General features: G+C 36.7%; 1 protein-coding gene across 1 annotated transcript; it reads left to right on the top strand.

The window, feature by feature from the left end:
- The first annotated feature begins 744 nt into the window (after nt 1-744).
- LOC133330675 (bromodomain and WD repeat-containing protein 3) lies at nt 745-14,851 on the top strand. Its single transcript, XM_061539086.1, has 15 exons — nt 745-787; nt 996-1,054; nt 1,135-1,164; nt 1,614-1,673; nt 6,824-7,070; nt 7,135-7,942; nt 8,007-8,103; nt 8,162-8,476; nt 8,532-10,454; nt 10,526-10,785; nt 10,867-11,037; nt 11,351-11,624; nt 12,111-13,259; nt 13,537-13,798; nt 13,854-14,851. Exons 1-15 carry the CDS (start codon nt 745-747, stop codon nt 14,849-14,851), a joined length of 6,696 nt encoding a protein of 2,231 aa, XP_061395070.1.
- The last annotated feature ends 1,354 nt before the right edge of the window (nt 14,852-16,205 follow it).

Genomic DNA, 16,205 nt, shown 5'->3' with positions numbered 1-16,205 from the left:
AATACACCATACCTGTTTACACATATCTTTAATCATGATATAAATGTCAATCAGCTGATGTTTCTTAGTATATATAGGAAATATATACAGAAGAAACCACTACCACTATGGGTCCTTTGTTATTCACCTCAAGTTATTCTACCTTGTGTTATTGTACCATGCCCGTAAGTTCGCTTTGAACAATGTAAATGAATAAAGTGTAAAGCTAAAACAGGACTCTGGTATACTCTATAATTTTACATATTTTCTATTTGCTCTTTGTCATCGGAATATCCTACCTTGTAATATTGTACCATCATATGAAGTTAAAATTGGCTTCATTTTCGTAAACACATAGGAATATAACTTGGTATGCCGGCATTCTTTAGTCCCATTCGATTTAAATTTGTCATTTGATAATATCAGCAAATAAGGTCATCTCTTTTTTAGGTTATGATTTGAAGAATAATGGTTTCCAATTACTATTTATATTCCAAAAATTATTTGGTTCGATCATAAGGTGATTTCTGCAACAAAAAAGTGGTACAACCAATGAGTATTTAAAATATCCGAATACCCATTTTCCCACGTCTCATTGTGATACAAAAAATACAAATGGTCCCTAATCGATTTATAGATCCCTAGACTCACAAAGAAAAAAGAAGAATAGCAAGGCAAGGAATAATTTTCATACCAGTAGCTGAAAAAGTTAAAACCATATTAATAGATTCATAATTTGCCCAATTTTGTTGATAAAAATGAAATATGGATAGTAACAAAGAAATTGTGGAGAAAATAATAACCCCAGGTAATGGCTATTGGAATAGTGTAGCTTACTGTTTGATGGAGGTCGTGATAGAGGAAGTTGTCGAATCCCTCGAATATCAGGCTCAGACGCGGAATGCATTTGCTTACCAAATGTCTGGATGCAAATCAAAACAATAACGAATCTACATTATTACGGTCTTTTACATTGAACATTTTGTACCTAATCAAAATTAACGTTTCCATTCCAGAGTTATATTTCCTAATTTCCAAGTTTCTGTCCGCTGGTCCACTCAAGGAAACGGCACAGGTACGGAATTTATTTTGCTGAAGCAACTTCTATTTGTGAACGATCCTTCTGAGTTAACATGCACTTTTGTTTCTTTACAGGTTCTGATCCGGGAGCTTGAAGCTAAGAAGGTAAGTGTCACAAGTTGCAAGAATGTCTCCAGATCTATAAATTCCCCCGTGTTTATGTTAACTTTTATTTGGCGGTTCTGCTGGCGTTTTCGTAATATTTTTTGTTTTTTTTTCTTTACTGTATGTTAAAACAACAACACTTGTTGTTGCTATCCGTGTTTAACGTGCGCTTATAGCGATGTCTGCGGCCAAACTAAAGAAGATATTCAAAAATACAATTTGACATGAATGAGTCGATTTACAGTAAATTAATTTTTGTTTATGTGGTCCAGTACATGCCCGTTTCGGAAAAGGGAGCGCTAATTGTTCATCTACTGTGGGTGTACACGTGTTTGCGATTTAAACGCAAGGAAGATTTTCTGCTAAAATTGATTTCATTGTTAGGATTAGGATTGTTTCTTGAGCAAAAATATATTCCTTTCATTTCTTGTATTATTTTTTTCTTTTAGGTACTGCCGAAGCGCTTAGATTGGCTAGGCAATGAACATGATCAATCGTTGGCTGAATTGGTAAGTCCAACAAATTGTTTTTTATATAATCTAAATATTGAACAAATTAGTAGGATTTTATATTAGAAGTAAATGTATTTAAGGACAATATATCAAAATAATGATAATTGGGAAACACATACATATGTATGTACACGGTCGATAAGTAAAATGTGTTGGGGTAATTGTACGCCATGTTGGGTTGAATAATGTGCACACAAACAAACAAAGGACATTGTTTGCAAGTGTCTTCTTTGGTTGGTAGTGAACATATGAGTTATTCCTGTGCAGGATAAAAAAACATTTGCATTTATAATGGAAAAACGTTTCACAAAATTATTAACATATTATTAATTAAAAATGGGAGAACATTATTTGTTGGGCTGATTGGCTAAAATTGAATGCAGAATACGAAAAAAATAACATTTTATGAAAAAAGGGAACGAATAATTTCCTATATCCGTAAAAAAATTAGTACATACATATTGTTTTTTCTACTTATCTTTTTTTGTTATTGTTATTGCCAGAATTGATGGAAACTTCACATAGTGGCGTTGCCATATGTTTTATCACTATGCATTAATATTATTGAATGTTGTATCACAATTATCAGGTAGATGTCGCTTTATACAATTATTTTATTTTGCAATTTATAGACATGGTAAATTGGTAAATTTTTTTTACCGGATATTCATAATTGACAATTGTGTTACTGGAGAATATTCTCATATTTTAATAAAAATTCTCCGTTCAAGAACATTTAATAAATCGGAATTGTTTTAGTTTTTCCATTTATAAATTTGTAAAGTTATGCTGGTTTTTGAGTAGGAGTACGACAACAGTTCATATCATGGAAATACCTACCAGCATCGGATAAAAACTCAAAATATATTCCAAAAAACCTAATGATAGTAATGTGCACAAATATATTGGTTCGAAGTAAGTCGAGTGTACTCTATTTTTCTCTGTCACTCAAATAAGTGCACAAAAGCTTCGCCCGTTTTTGAGTGGGAGTGAAATACGATCGAAGTCGAGCAAATTCCACTCTTTTATCTTATTACTATACCATAGACTAATGATGATATATACCATAGTCTAATGATGATATATCACAGTACATGATCAATATTCGACATCACACAAAAGACCGTTTTGTACTACCATAGACTAATGAAGATATAGACGACGAAATGCTCTCACCAGTCCTCCCTGAATTGAGTCTGCTGAATGCGCTACTCAATTTTAAATGCTGATTTACTTAAATGTTTGAATCTTTTAATTTGGAATGCCACTAAATATATTTAGTTTTAAGCAAAAACTATATCCTCAGATAAAAACATTAAAGAAAAATAGTCAATTTTCCACAAAAAACGTCTTTAAAAATGGTTGAGTTTTTTATTTTGAGTCATTTGACTGCGCATTTTTTGAGTATTTCGTCATCTATATCTTTATTAGTCTATGCTCTTACTCTATTTCGAACATTTTGACTTTCACTCTTTTTCTTCAACAAGGAGTACTCACTCGAGAGCACTCAAAAAAAAAAAAAAAATAATAATAATAATAATAATAATAAATAAAATAAAAGAGTGGAGAGTATACCAGATAAAAAAAGTCATACTCTTCGCGTACTCGAGCTAATCGGAGCTTCGAATACAACAACCAAGTATTACAAACAACAACACAAATAAGGATTCAAGATTCTATCGCAGATCATTTTAAAAATGCTACCACAAGTCGGAGATATTCTGAATTTCCATATATCGTCACCAAAAAGGCAGACGGACATAGTTACAACGGCATGTCATTTCTGCGACAGAGGGTCTACGACCCGAGTCTTATTCGCCCAACGTCTGTCACCTCAGCACATTGTGTAAAAGTAGTAGAGCTGCTACAACAACAACGGCGTGTATTTCTTAATACAAAATGAAGCTAACAAAAAGCCTTAATATAATAAATACCGTAAATGATGTAACAAAACTTTGTATATATTGCATGAAATACTTCATACTTACATATTGTATATGTTTATTGACTTCTCCTGTAAAATAAGTAAAATTGTAGTTACATCCGTTTGAATTTTAGGTGACCATATACTTGCATTTTATCATACTAACCCCTATATATCCAGGACAAACGGAGCAACTAAAATATAATTAAAATACATTATTTCTATTTATGTATTTACTACTCCAACACTGAAACAAAAGCTAAAAATACTAACTTAATACAGGTTAAAGTTGAAGCTATAACAGTTTTTCCATTCATTACAACAAACTTGACAAGACACTCTTACATACTAAAATTGGGCAAAAATATGTATGCAATTCACAACTAATGTGACTTATGAATAGACCTCGGATTTTTGCATATTTTTTATGCTTTATCCGATTGGACTCAAATTTTGTATTTAGGCGTTTCATGCTTTAATTAATCGATATTTGGGGTCATGTCAAAAATATGCAAAAAATATGCAAAAAATATGCAAAATATATGCAAAATATATGCAAAAAATATGCAAAATATGCCAAAAGTATGCAAAATATGCAAAAAATATGCAAAATATGCAAAAAATATGCACGGTATGCTAGGTCGATATGCGATAAATATATGCAAAAAATATACAAAATATGCATTGTCGATATGCAAAATATGCTAAAATATGCTAAAATATGCAAAATATGCAAAATATGCAAACATATGCAAAATATGCAAACATATGCAAAAATATGCAAAATATGCAAAATATGCAAAAATATGCAAAATATATGCAAAATATGCAAACATCTGCAAAAATATGCAAAATATATGCAAAATATATGCAAAATATGCAAACATATGCAAAGATATGCAAAAAATATGCACGGTATGCTAGGTCGATATGCGATAAATATATGCAAAAAATATACAAAATATGCATTGTCGATATGCAAAATATGCAAAAATATGCAAAATATATGCAAAATATGCAAATTATGCAAAAAATATGCACGGTATGCTAGGTCGCAATATTAAAGGTAGAACTTTGAAATTTTGCACATATATTATTATTACTCCTAGGATGTTTGGTATTGGAAATGGGATATATCGGTCCACGTTTTAGTATATCGCCATATAACGGTTATATATGTTTGCATGTTTTATACATATATTTAGCAAATTTTTCATAATGCCCCAAAAATCTAACAGTTGAACCATGAAACGCATACATACACAATTAGATTTCTATAGGTTAAAAATAAAGAAAGCACACAAATTCGAAAACTACCATGAAAAATTTTTTTTTTGTTGATTAAAATGATTGCATATGTGAAATATGTTGCTTATATTTGCACATATTTTTGCCTATATTTTTCATATTTTTTGCATATTTCTCGCATATCGACCTAGCATACCGTGCATATTTTTTGCATATATTTTTGCATATTTTGGCATATTATGCATATTTTGGCATATTATGCATATTTTGGCATATTATGCATATTTTGCATATTTTTGCATATATTTTTCATATTTTGCATATTTTTGCATATTTTGCATATTTTGCATATTTTTGCATATATTTTGCATATATTTTTCATATTTTGCATATTTTTGCATATTTTTGCATATTTTGCATATTTTGCATATTTTGCATATATTTTGCATATATTTTGCATATATTTTTCATATTTTTGCATATTTTGCATATATTTTGCATATATTTTTCATATTTTGCATATTTTTGCATATTTATTGCATATCGACCTAGCATACCGTGCATATTTTTTGCATATTCTTGCATATATTTTGCATATTTATGGCATATCGACCTAGCATACCGTGCATATTTTTTGAATATTTTGCATATTTTAGCATATATTTTGCATATTTTATGCATATATTTTGCATATTTATTGCATATCGACCTAGCATATTTTTTGCATATTTTGCATATATTTTGCACATTTTGCATATTTTTTGCATATTTTTTGCATATTTTGCATATTTTGCATATTTTTTTGCATAATTCGTTTCAAATTCGTTTCAAAGGATTTAGAATTATTTCAAGGGTTCATATTTTTTAATTTTTTGCATATTTTGCATATTTTTTGCATATCTCGTGCATATGCAAAATATGCAAATATGCAAAAAATTAAAAAATATGAACCCTTCAAATAATTCTAAATCCTTTGAAACGAATTTGTGTCCAATCAGAATTTCGATATCTTCATTATTAAAAAATACGCAAATATGCAAAATCCGAGGTCTACTTATGAAGAAACTAGATAAGGTGAAACTAGATTGAACTAGAAACTAGATTGAAGACGTTAATCAAACAATTTTGTACAATCATTTTAAACAGTTTTTAATAAAAATACATATTTGCATTTTAATTAAATTTAATTTTATTATGTATGATAACAAAGCCAAAACCAAAATATGACTAAAAACTGGGCAAAAATGTATATTCAATCTAAAAGCCCTTTATCTTAAAACAGATGTTTGAGGAATATGAACATAAAATTAATACGATTTATAAATAACCATTCAAGGGCCAATGAGTAAGTTTTGGAAATGTTGCCTTTCTTCGAATTGTCTTCCAGTTGTTAGTGGACATCATCGTTTATATTAGTTTCGAAATGAATAACACCAGTGCAATCGTATTCCAAAGGACGAATTATATTGACCGACGGATCGGCTCTGTACACAATAATGCACATATCCTGACGCGTTTTTAATATCATTTGTCTCCGCATCATTTTTACCTTTCGATGACCATGAAATTGATCCTTCGCTTAATACGATTGAATAATAATAATTGTATATATTAAGTTTGTTAGAAGTCTTGCCATTTAATGAAACACACTGGAAACGCCCGGACAAATACGAGGAAATTAAATTAAAAGCTGTATTATTAAAAGCATATTAGATAGTAGTTTTTGAATTAGTATCGAATAATTTACACACTCAAATGCCTTGGATAAGTCCAGGGCCACGATATTATTTTGTAGTATACTGGCCATGCTGGCATGACTTTGAAATTAATAATAATAATTCAAAAATGTTGTTTTAGTTCTTATACCACATATCCCAAAAGGATATGCGCTATCGGTTCCGAAATATTAGAGGACAAAACGTTAAACAACAACCAATTTGTTATTAATTTTATGAATCTGTTTGTATTCATTCAGGAGAAACAGTATGCTCACATTGGGTCAAATCATTTGCTGGAAATTTGCTGCCGCATTGGACCAATTTTGGATAAGGAGTTGACGCCCAGTGTTCCCGGACTAGTGTCGCTTTTGGGCGCTGGGCGTCAAAGCCTTCTTAGGACTAAGGATAGCATATTTAAATCTAGATCATTACTGGATTATTGCACAAGACTACACGGAGTATCACTGCCAGATTCCGCTGTAACAAAACCAATACATAATTTTCGTAAGCGAACTGTCACCATTTTTGAACATTTCTTATTGTGTTATTAATTGATGTATATTTGCAGAAAAAGTGTTAATTGGACGAGAATATGGGGGCCCGGTACGACGAAAACTTTTAGTACCTACCAGTTTATTTTCCAAAACAAAACTTTTGCGTCGCACTGTGGGCCATCTTTCGTCCGTTTATTGTGTTCTGTTTGATCGTACCGGTCATTACATAATAACCGGCGCTGACGACCTTTTGATTAAAATCTGGTCAGCAATGGACGGGCGTCTTTTAGCCACTCTTCGAGGGGCATCGGCGGAAATCACAGATATTGCCATTAATCTCGACAATACTATGTTGGCTGCAGGTTCTTTAGATAGAATATTGCGGGTTTGGGATTTGCAGACTACATCTCCCATAGCGGTGCTGTCAGCGCACACAGGCATGATAACTTCAGTTAACTTTTGCCCTTCTCCCAGAGGAGATTTAAAATATTTGGTAACAACTAGTACAGATGGGTCCATAGCATTTTGGCAGTATTCGACACCTCGAGGTCAGAAAATAACGTTCGCTCCAAAGCCAATACAATATCACGAAAAGCTACGCCCAGGTCAGGCTCAAATGATGTGCACCTCGTTTTCGCCCGGTGGAATGTTTTTGGCAGCAGGATCAGCGGATCACCATGTACGCGTTTATCTTATGTCAGAAGATGGTCCCAAACGCATTCTAGAAACGGAAGCGTATACTGATGCTGTTGATTCCGTCCAGTGGTCTCATCGAGGCCTTCGTTTCATTTCGGGAAGTAAAGATGGTTCTGCACACATATGGACCTTTGAGTCACAACAATGGAAAAGCGTTAAGTTGTGTATGACCGAACGCCTGCCAACGTAAGATATCTGAAATAAATCACTACAGGGCATTTTTAAATATAAGTTATTATATCACTCACAGCTGTCCAGAGCCTGAAGAGGGGAAAAAATTGAAGGTGACCATGGTTGCATGGGACTGTTCCGACAAATATGTTATTACTGCGGCTAATGACTTTACTGTAAGTACAGGGTATTGTGAATTTAAACATCGATTAAACCCAATGCTGTGATCTTTAGATAAAAATATGGAATGCCAAAACTGCCAAACTTCACTGTGTTTTACGTGGACACAAAGATGAACTTTTTGTATTAGAGTCAAATCCCAAAAATGAACATGTTTTACTCTCAGCCGGTCACGATGGTCAAGTCTTTTTGTGGGACATTGAAAAGGGAGAGTCTGTAGCACATTTTGTAAATAATATTGATGGCCAAGGCCACGGTGGAGTATTCGATGCAAAATGGTCCCCCGATGGCACAATGATCGCAGCCACTGATTCACATGGCCACATACTAATATTTGGTTTGGGAGTAGGTCCTGACAGATATAAAATAGTAAGTTATTGTTATGCGCTTATTTCAACGTGAAGATAAATTATTTAATTTCTAGTTGCCCACCGAGCTATTCTTCCACACGGATTATAGGCCATTGCTACGAGATGCTTCGCACCATGTAGTAGACGAACAAACACAGGTTATGCCACACCTAATGCCGCCGCCATTTTTGGTTGATTCGGATGGCAATCCCCACCCGGCCAGGTACCAACGGTTTGTGCCGGGAAGGGAAAACTGCTCCACTGACCAGCTAATACCGAATCTATCTGTAGGCCCCGATGGCATCATTGAAGAAAATGGGGGAAATAATCAAAATGGTGGAAATTATTCACACATTGATCGTCTAATAGCCGCATTGGCAAATCGTCAAGGAGGTGGTAACAGTAGCAACCAGCAAAGTCCTCCGGCATCGGGAGCGAATAGATCACAGTTAGATCGAATGATCGAAGCTTTGGCGAATCGTCAGGGGCACGATGTGGCCCCCGACTCTAACAATCGTACCTCTGGAAACGTTCTTGGCAACGGGCCTACTACATCGCGAAATGCATCACTTGATGGACGAAATTTAGAATTATCTCAACAACCCCGACAAGGTACAACCTGGGGACGACCCCCAGCTGAACAACAATCTCACCAGCTAGCTCCGCTTAAATATGTACGTAGGATATATGTGCGTCCCATGAAATATGCACAACTTCAAAATCTTAAACAGACGGTTTATGCAGCAGGACAATACGAAATGCAAGAATACAAACGTGAAATGAGACGACGTCCCATTATGATAAGTACTGCAAGTGTAGTAAACTCTCAATCGGCAAACGGACGTAACAGAAATACTCGTGGTTCCGATCGAATTGGGAGAAGACGAAGTGGCCGACCTGCGGGGCAGCAAACAAACCAACCAGCGTACCGAACAAGAGCTGTCCGAGATCAGGAAGAACTCGATGAACCGTCCGTGCCTGAAGCGTTAGAAGAAGAGGAGGAAAGCAGTAACTCGTCTGGCGATACAAGTTATTCAAATATAGAGGAGTTGGATGAATCATCGGAGGATTCCGATACGGAGTCGTCTGATTATTCCGATTGGGTCGCTGATACTCCGGGCCCGAATTTGGAACCACCCAAACGTTCTAAGCGTAAACCTCTATCTCGAAAGAGAACCTTGAGCGAAGACAGCAGTGATGATACTACCGAACAGGCAACTACATCTGCTAAAGCTACAAGAAAGAACAAAAAGGTACTTATTCCTCCAGCCGCATCAAATGGCGAAATACCTGAAATATATAGACCTGCAGAATGGCTTTCTGAAGTAATCCCACGAAAAGCCCCTTATTATCCACAGATGGGTGATGAGGTTGTTTACTTTCGACAAGGCCACCAACGTTATATTGATGCTGTTCGCATGAAAAAGGTCTACAAAGTATCACATAGCTCGGAACCGTGGAGTTTTCACACCCTTCGTGACAAGGAACTTGTTAGAGTCATTGGAATTAAATATGAAATCCGACCACCTCGATTGTGTTGCCTCAAGTTGGCCATCATCGACGAAGACGGGAATATGACAGGCACTACATTCAAGATAAAATATCATGACATGCCTGACGTATTGGACTTCATAGTTTTGCGTCAAACTTATGACTTAGCCGTTCAACGTAACTGGAGCATTGGTGATCGCTTCCGTTGCATGATAGGGGACGGTTGGTGGATGGGTCAGATCGAATCACGGCATGCTTTATCTTCGGACTTTCCCGACTCGCCATTCATGTGTTTCAGGGTTCGTTGGGATAACGGCGAATATGAGTACATGAGTCCTTGGGATATGGAACCCATTGACGAGAATCGTTTGCCGGATGAAGTTGGCGGAGCCGTGCCTGTCTTACCAGAAGAAATTCGAGCAACGCTATACCAACCAAAATCGGAGGAGTGGCATCGTGGAGATCGGGATGGTTCATGTCGCAGAATTATAAACGGCCTAGAACAGGTTTGTTGCGACGAATGGCGCATACACGTACATTTTCTTAACCAATTAATTAACATCTGCATTACTTCCAGGTGATGCGCCTGTCAATTGCAGAACACTTTTTGGCGCCTGTTGACCTGAATATATATCCTGACTATGCCTATCTTATAGAATATCCAATCGATCTTACTACGATCAAATCCCGATTTGAAAATCACTTTTACCGTCGGATTACCTCGGCACAATTTGATGTTCGTTATTTGGCAACAAATGCTGAAAAATATAATAGAAGACATACAAATATTGTCAAGCATGCCCGGATTATTACAGATTTGTGTCTTCGTATAATAAGGTATACTGATTGCTAAAATTAAAAACAAAAGAAAATACAAAAAAAACCACTAATTGATATTGCATTTTTTACAAATTTAAGAGAGCCAAATGACATAGACGTTGCTGCAGTGTACCATCAATTAGTTGATGTTTACCATTCATCTGAGTCAGAAAATGACAATGAGTCGGATGTAGTACCGTCAACCAGTACGGGTCCATCTACTTCAGCGGCAGCTGCTAAAGGCCGACATAGCATGTCCTCCACAAGAAGGTAATGCAAAAAAAAAAAAAAAAAGGAATACCAAGATTTATATTTCATTTCCTTCCAATACGAGGTTAGCATACGTTAATATATTTTAACATTTAACGTTTTCATTTAAATTCAATAACACTACTTTCCGATAAAACTCAACCACAATTAAAAACATGCTTTTGATTGTGAAGGAAAGATTCGGTTCAGCGTTTGTGCTGCATTCGGCAACTGTAGCAAAAACAAGCAAATTACAACAACACGAATTATATGTTCATTTCTTTATTTTGTTAATTCGATGCATTTCTATAAATTGTTCGTACATATTTGACAGATCCAACCGTATGCGGTCCGACGGCGACTGGCGTGCCGATTGCCGACAGTTGTTGGAAATGATGTTGCAGCGACCAGATTCACTGCCTTTCCGAGAACCTGTGGATACCATCGAATTTCCAGATTACTTAGAGATAATATCAACACCAATGGATTTACGCACTGTGAAGGAAGACCTACTGGGAGGCAACTATGAAGACCCATTAGACTTTGCAAAGGATGTTCGTTTGATATTTCAAAATTCCAAGAATTACAACACCAATAAGCGTTCAAGAGTAAGTTCTTCATATATTTTCCAATAAAGGCAAAAGTGCACAAATCGTCTTTCCAATTTGTAATGAAGCGTGCACATTGGGTGTTAATACTTTGTATGTATATAGATCGTCTATTCATTTTTAAGTGATTTCGAGAGAAAACAAAACACCCAAATTCTTTCAAAAAAATATTGCCTTTGGTTTACTATCGTTTATCGATTGTTTTGATTTGATTCATAATTATATCATATTAAATGTTGTGCTTCGACTTTTCCTTTCTGACATGCTTCCCAAAAATCTCATCAAATCATCACCACTACTATCTAACCCATGTAAATCATAAATCCATAACAATGAATGACGATCATGATTGTAGGAACATTTGGCGGTAAGGTCATTTTTACTGCAATTATCAAAGCAACAGCATTTCACAAACATTTATATTACGAAGTGTATGCAGATTATAATCGATATTTCACATCTGATTCAATGTGGCTTTCATTTCAGATTTACTCAATGACCTTACGTTTGAGTGCTCTCTTTGAGACACACATTAAAACAGTTATTAGCAATTGGAAAGCAGCCAGAAGACGAGCAAATAAAAACAAGTCTCGCAGCGGCACTTCGGCTCGGGGGTCTAGCAGTAGTCCCACTAAGCGCGCACCGTCTGACAGAACGCGTACTACAGGAAGGAGGGGTACATCGAGTAGAAATACAAGACGTATACACAGTTCGGAAGAGTCATCTCAACACGATGAAGATGATAACAATCACGAGCCGCCGCGCGTAGCCCAGCGAAGTGGACGGGGCGTTAATAGTCGTGGTGTTGCGATGGCAAGTACTTCGAGCTCAAACCGAGTTACGTCGTCTTCGTCACACAGAAGACACAACGATGTTGATGATCCCCAGCCAGGCACTTCACGGGCATCCCGGCAAAGAAATCGTGTAGCCGAAAATGATGAAGAGGAAGAAGATGCTCTGTCCGCTTTGTCTTCGGATTCAGATGAAGTTGACAGTGATAGCGCCACATCGAGTACATCGTCCTCATCTGGCAATAGCCTAAGCGAAAATTCTGAAGAAAGCTACAGTCCCGAAAAAGATCGTAAAACGAAAGGACGGAAACGACATCATAAATCGGGACGTACGACGACTCAGCAAGGTCCCCGGAATAAAAGGAGTCGTCGTCGTCTTTCGGACGAAGACACCGACGAGGACTTTGATTTAGATAGTCATAAAAAACACAAAAAATCTGGTAGAAAGGTACGAAGGACTCAAAATGGGAACCAACGTGGTGGGGGTGTTTCGCATGTTGATGAAAGTACGCAGGACACAATTACACATACGCCTAAGAAAAAAGGGCGACCACCAAAATCATCGCGCAACCAGAACGATGGATCTAATTCACTACTAGAGAGTCCGTCGCGCAATACCAGAACGCAAGCCGTATCTCAAACGCAATCCGTAGGCGTTGGTCGCAGATCGGCTGCTGAGAACGATCACAGTTATCATTTACCTGTACGTAATGGCCGAGTTGTAGAGTCGGATAACGATTCTCAAGAACTTGCAACGCGCCCCACAAGAGCCAGTGTTAAGAGAGCCATAATGGAATGGGCTCGTGCCGAAAGCGATGGAGAGGGCACTGAGGAAGCTGAAGAGGTGGGTATTGCATATTCCTTATACATACATAAATATTGACAATTATCGTGCCTCAGTTGATTCGAACATTATTGATAACTGCAATTACCGTTGTCTAAAATTGAGAAGTAGTTTTGTATCGTCAGTATTCGTTTATACTTGTTTCGCCACGTGAAATAGCTTCACTCATGGTATTTGAGAACACTAGTTCATTCGTCAATAAACTACTAAAAATAATATCCCAGTAACTGCTTCTAAATGTTTTATGAGACTCGTGTTTATTTGTTTTGCTCTTTAGATACTACCAACACCTACACCCACAAAATCTAATTATTGCGCCAGTCGAGACGAAAACGGACCTTCAACTAGTAAAGCTGCAGCTGCTGCTGCTTCTTCGCGGTCGTCTGCTGGTGTAAGACACTTACGAACTAATCGAAATACAGTTGTAGAACCACAACAGGATTCTGGCGATGATGACAGTGACGACGAGCCATTGGCATCAAGTCAAAACTCTCAAACTCGGCAACAAAGTGAGTATAGTTTAACGTCAATAATCTCCCATATTGTTGGAATGTAATTTTCCATTTATGTGCCCACTAGGAAAAGTAATTACACCTCACCCCACGCAACTGCAGCGTCGCGAAGATGGACACACGGTTAAAATAGCAGACACTTCATTGCCAACCACACATATGACTCGATCCCACGCCACGTCCACTACTACGAATATAGCTACCTCTTCCACAGCGTCATCGCAACCTACAGTTCATGATCACAATTATGTTGGAGATCCAGGACCATCGACATCAAGTGCAGCTCTACGTAATTCAAGGCGGGTTCTTTCACGACACCAACGGAATGCTGACGAATTGGACATCAGCTTGGAACCTTTGGAAAATACTATGTTGATTTCAGCCAGTACACGTCTTAGACGTGGAATGCCGACATCGACTACTGCCGCGCCTTCCTATCATAGAGAGGAAGACGTCCAACATGCCGCTGTGGCAGTACGAAGGGGTCGGTCGAGATTTAGCCAAGAGAACTCACAAACCGAACCTTCTGCTGACGAAAATGTACACGAAGACGAGGAAGACGGTGTTTCTGATATGGGCACTGATGGATCGACTGAATCGTCTATCAGCGATGATGAGTCCGATTCGGAGGATAATCAGCCCCTGACTTCTTATGTACCTAAATCAAGGAACGCTAAAAAGGCCCGAACAAAACGACGACGTTCTGATGACTCTTTCGTAGCTGACGAGGATGATGAGGACAAAAAATACAGCAACACTCGTCGCCATACCTCCCGTAGATCAAGAAAAGCCAACACTGCCGGGACCATTACAAACGGCGGACGCGATCGCAATCAAAGGGGTGCTCGCAATCAGAAACGCCCGCGATACAATGAACTCAGTGATGATGAAGAATTCGCTAATACTAGTAACAGAGGAAGAAAACCTCGCAAGGAATCATCCGAATTAAGAGGTCCGACTATAAACGACGACGTAGACGCAAGTACGATGGATAGCGATGATGATCAACTTGTCAGCGTCAGCAGCAGGGGACGGGTACGAAAAATTACTGCCAAAGCTAGGGGAATTTTTAAGGAGTAATTTGTGGTGACTCCTGCGACTGTATTAGCAAGCGACAGTGTTTTATATATACATATATATTAAAAACATGCGTATGTGTATGTTTAGTAAACATAATTCAAGCGACGCCTTTTTTATTTAGTTTTTATATTCAGTTCCACTTCATTCACATCTCAATTCATTTTTAAATATCAGGCAACGGTATATATTTCTTTATCATTATTCATTTGTAAAATAATTAACATGAAATTACTCATATTCTCCGAACAACTTTTCACTTTCAAACCACCATCATTGCATTGAAAATCCCAAGCGCTGCGGTGTGTCTACATCATTTTGAAGCTAAGAATATTTATTCGCCGTATCTGTGTTGGCAATATTTCGTTTATTTCAATTTATAGGTGGCGTTATTTTAACTCGGCCATTTCATTTATATTTATTATAGAAAATAAAATGGAAACAAATTCATTAATCTATACATAAAGTTTAAGTTTATTATAATAAAATTACAAAACAAATATGTATAAAAAGAAAACTTGTGTTTTTATTTATGGAAAAACTAAATGTTCAGAGTGAGAATAGCCTATACAAATACTATACCAACATTTGAACTTGAAGTGGTTTTCATCACATGGACGACCATGCCCGTGGACTATAAATAAGGTCTACTGGGAGGCGAACCCTGTCTTAAGACATAGGCAGAATGAATCTCTTGCGTCATCTCTCCTGTTATTTGTAATCGATGATACAACAACCACAAGGAGATCTGTTGAGCCATCCGTCACGTTATAACATCAACGGTTGAGGTTGATCTTCGTCGTGTTTCGGAGGGCCTCCCCCCCATTCTTGGGGTCAAACATTTTTTTGATTTAATTCGAATCTACACTAATTCAAGAATGTCCTACAAAAATTTCAAGTGAAAATCTCAAGAACTCTTGAAGATATAGCCGATTTATTGTGTCAGCATCAAGTGACGGCTAAAGGGCTTCTCAAACTTTAAACGCGTTTTTCGCTTCTGCGAATGGCGGGCACAATAACTCAAAAACTAATAACCCAATCGATTCCAAATTTTTACACGTTTCTCTGTGAGTGCTATCGTATGAACTAGGATAAAGTCAATCGGTGAAGATATTCCTTATTTTTTAACTTGGTTTTTGGTAAAAAAAATCGGCGATTTTCCAAAAATATTTTTTCAAAGGTCCACCATTTTGTTAATTTTAGAGCGAAGTCAATAATCCTAGTTCATACCAGAGCCAGACATGTACTCTTTCTAAAACCGTTGGAATTTTCGGATTCCAATGTTCCAGTGAGTAGTTATCATGCCCGCCATCAAAAATAAGGAATTTTCTTTAATTACAAAAAATAACAAAAAACA

The sequence above is a fragment of the Musca vetustissima genome, unplaced genomic scaffold (assembly GCF_032173495.1).
Source record: "Musca vetustissima isolate MV318-11 ecotype Yass unplaced genomic scaffold, APGP_CSIRO_Mvet_v1 utg335986, whole genome shotgun sequence".
Taxonomy (NCBI): domain Eukaryota; kingdom Metazoa; phylum Arthropoda; class Insecta; order Diptera; family Muscidae; genus Musca; species Musca vetustissima.
The sequence above is the reverse complement of the archived record's forward strand: the minus strand, read 5'-3'. Positions and strand labels throughout refer to the sequence as shown.

Bases quoted from the DNA above. Each gene is read 5' to 3' on its own strand.
- LOC133330675 (XM_061539086.1), top strand. From the start codon at position 745: ATGGATAGTAACAAAGAAATTGTGGAGAAAATAATAACCCCAG. The intron at 1,674-6,823 runs GTAAGTCCAACA...GTATTCATTCAG, and splicing joins ATCAATCGTTGGCTGAATTG to GAGAAACAGTATGCTCACAT. The intron at 11,038-11,350 runs GTAATGCAAAAA...CATATTTGACAG, and splicing joins AGCATGTCCTCCACAAGAAG to ATCCAACCGTATGCGGTCCG.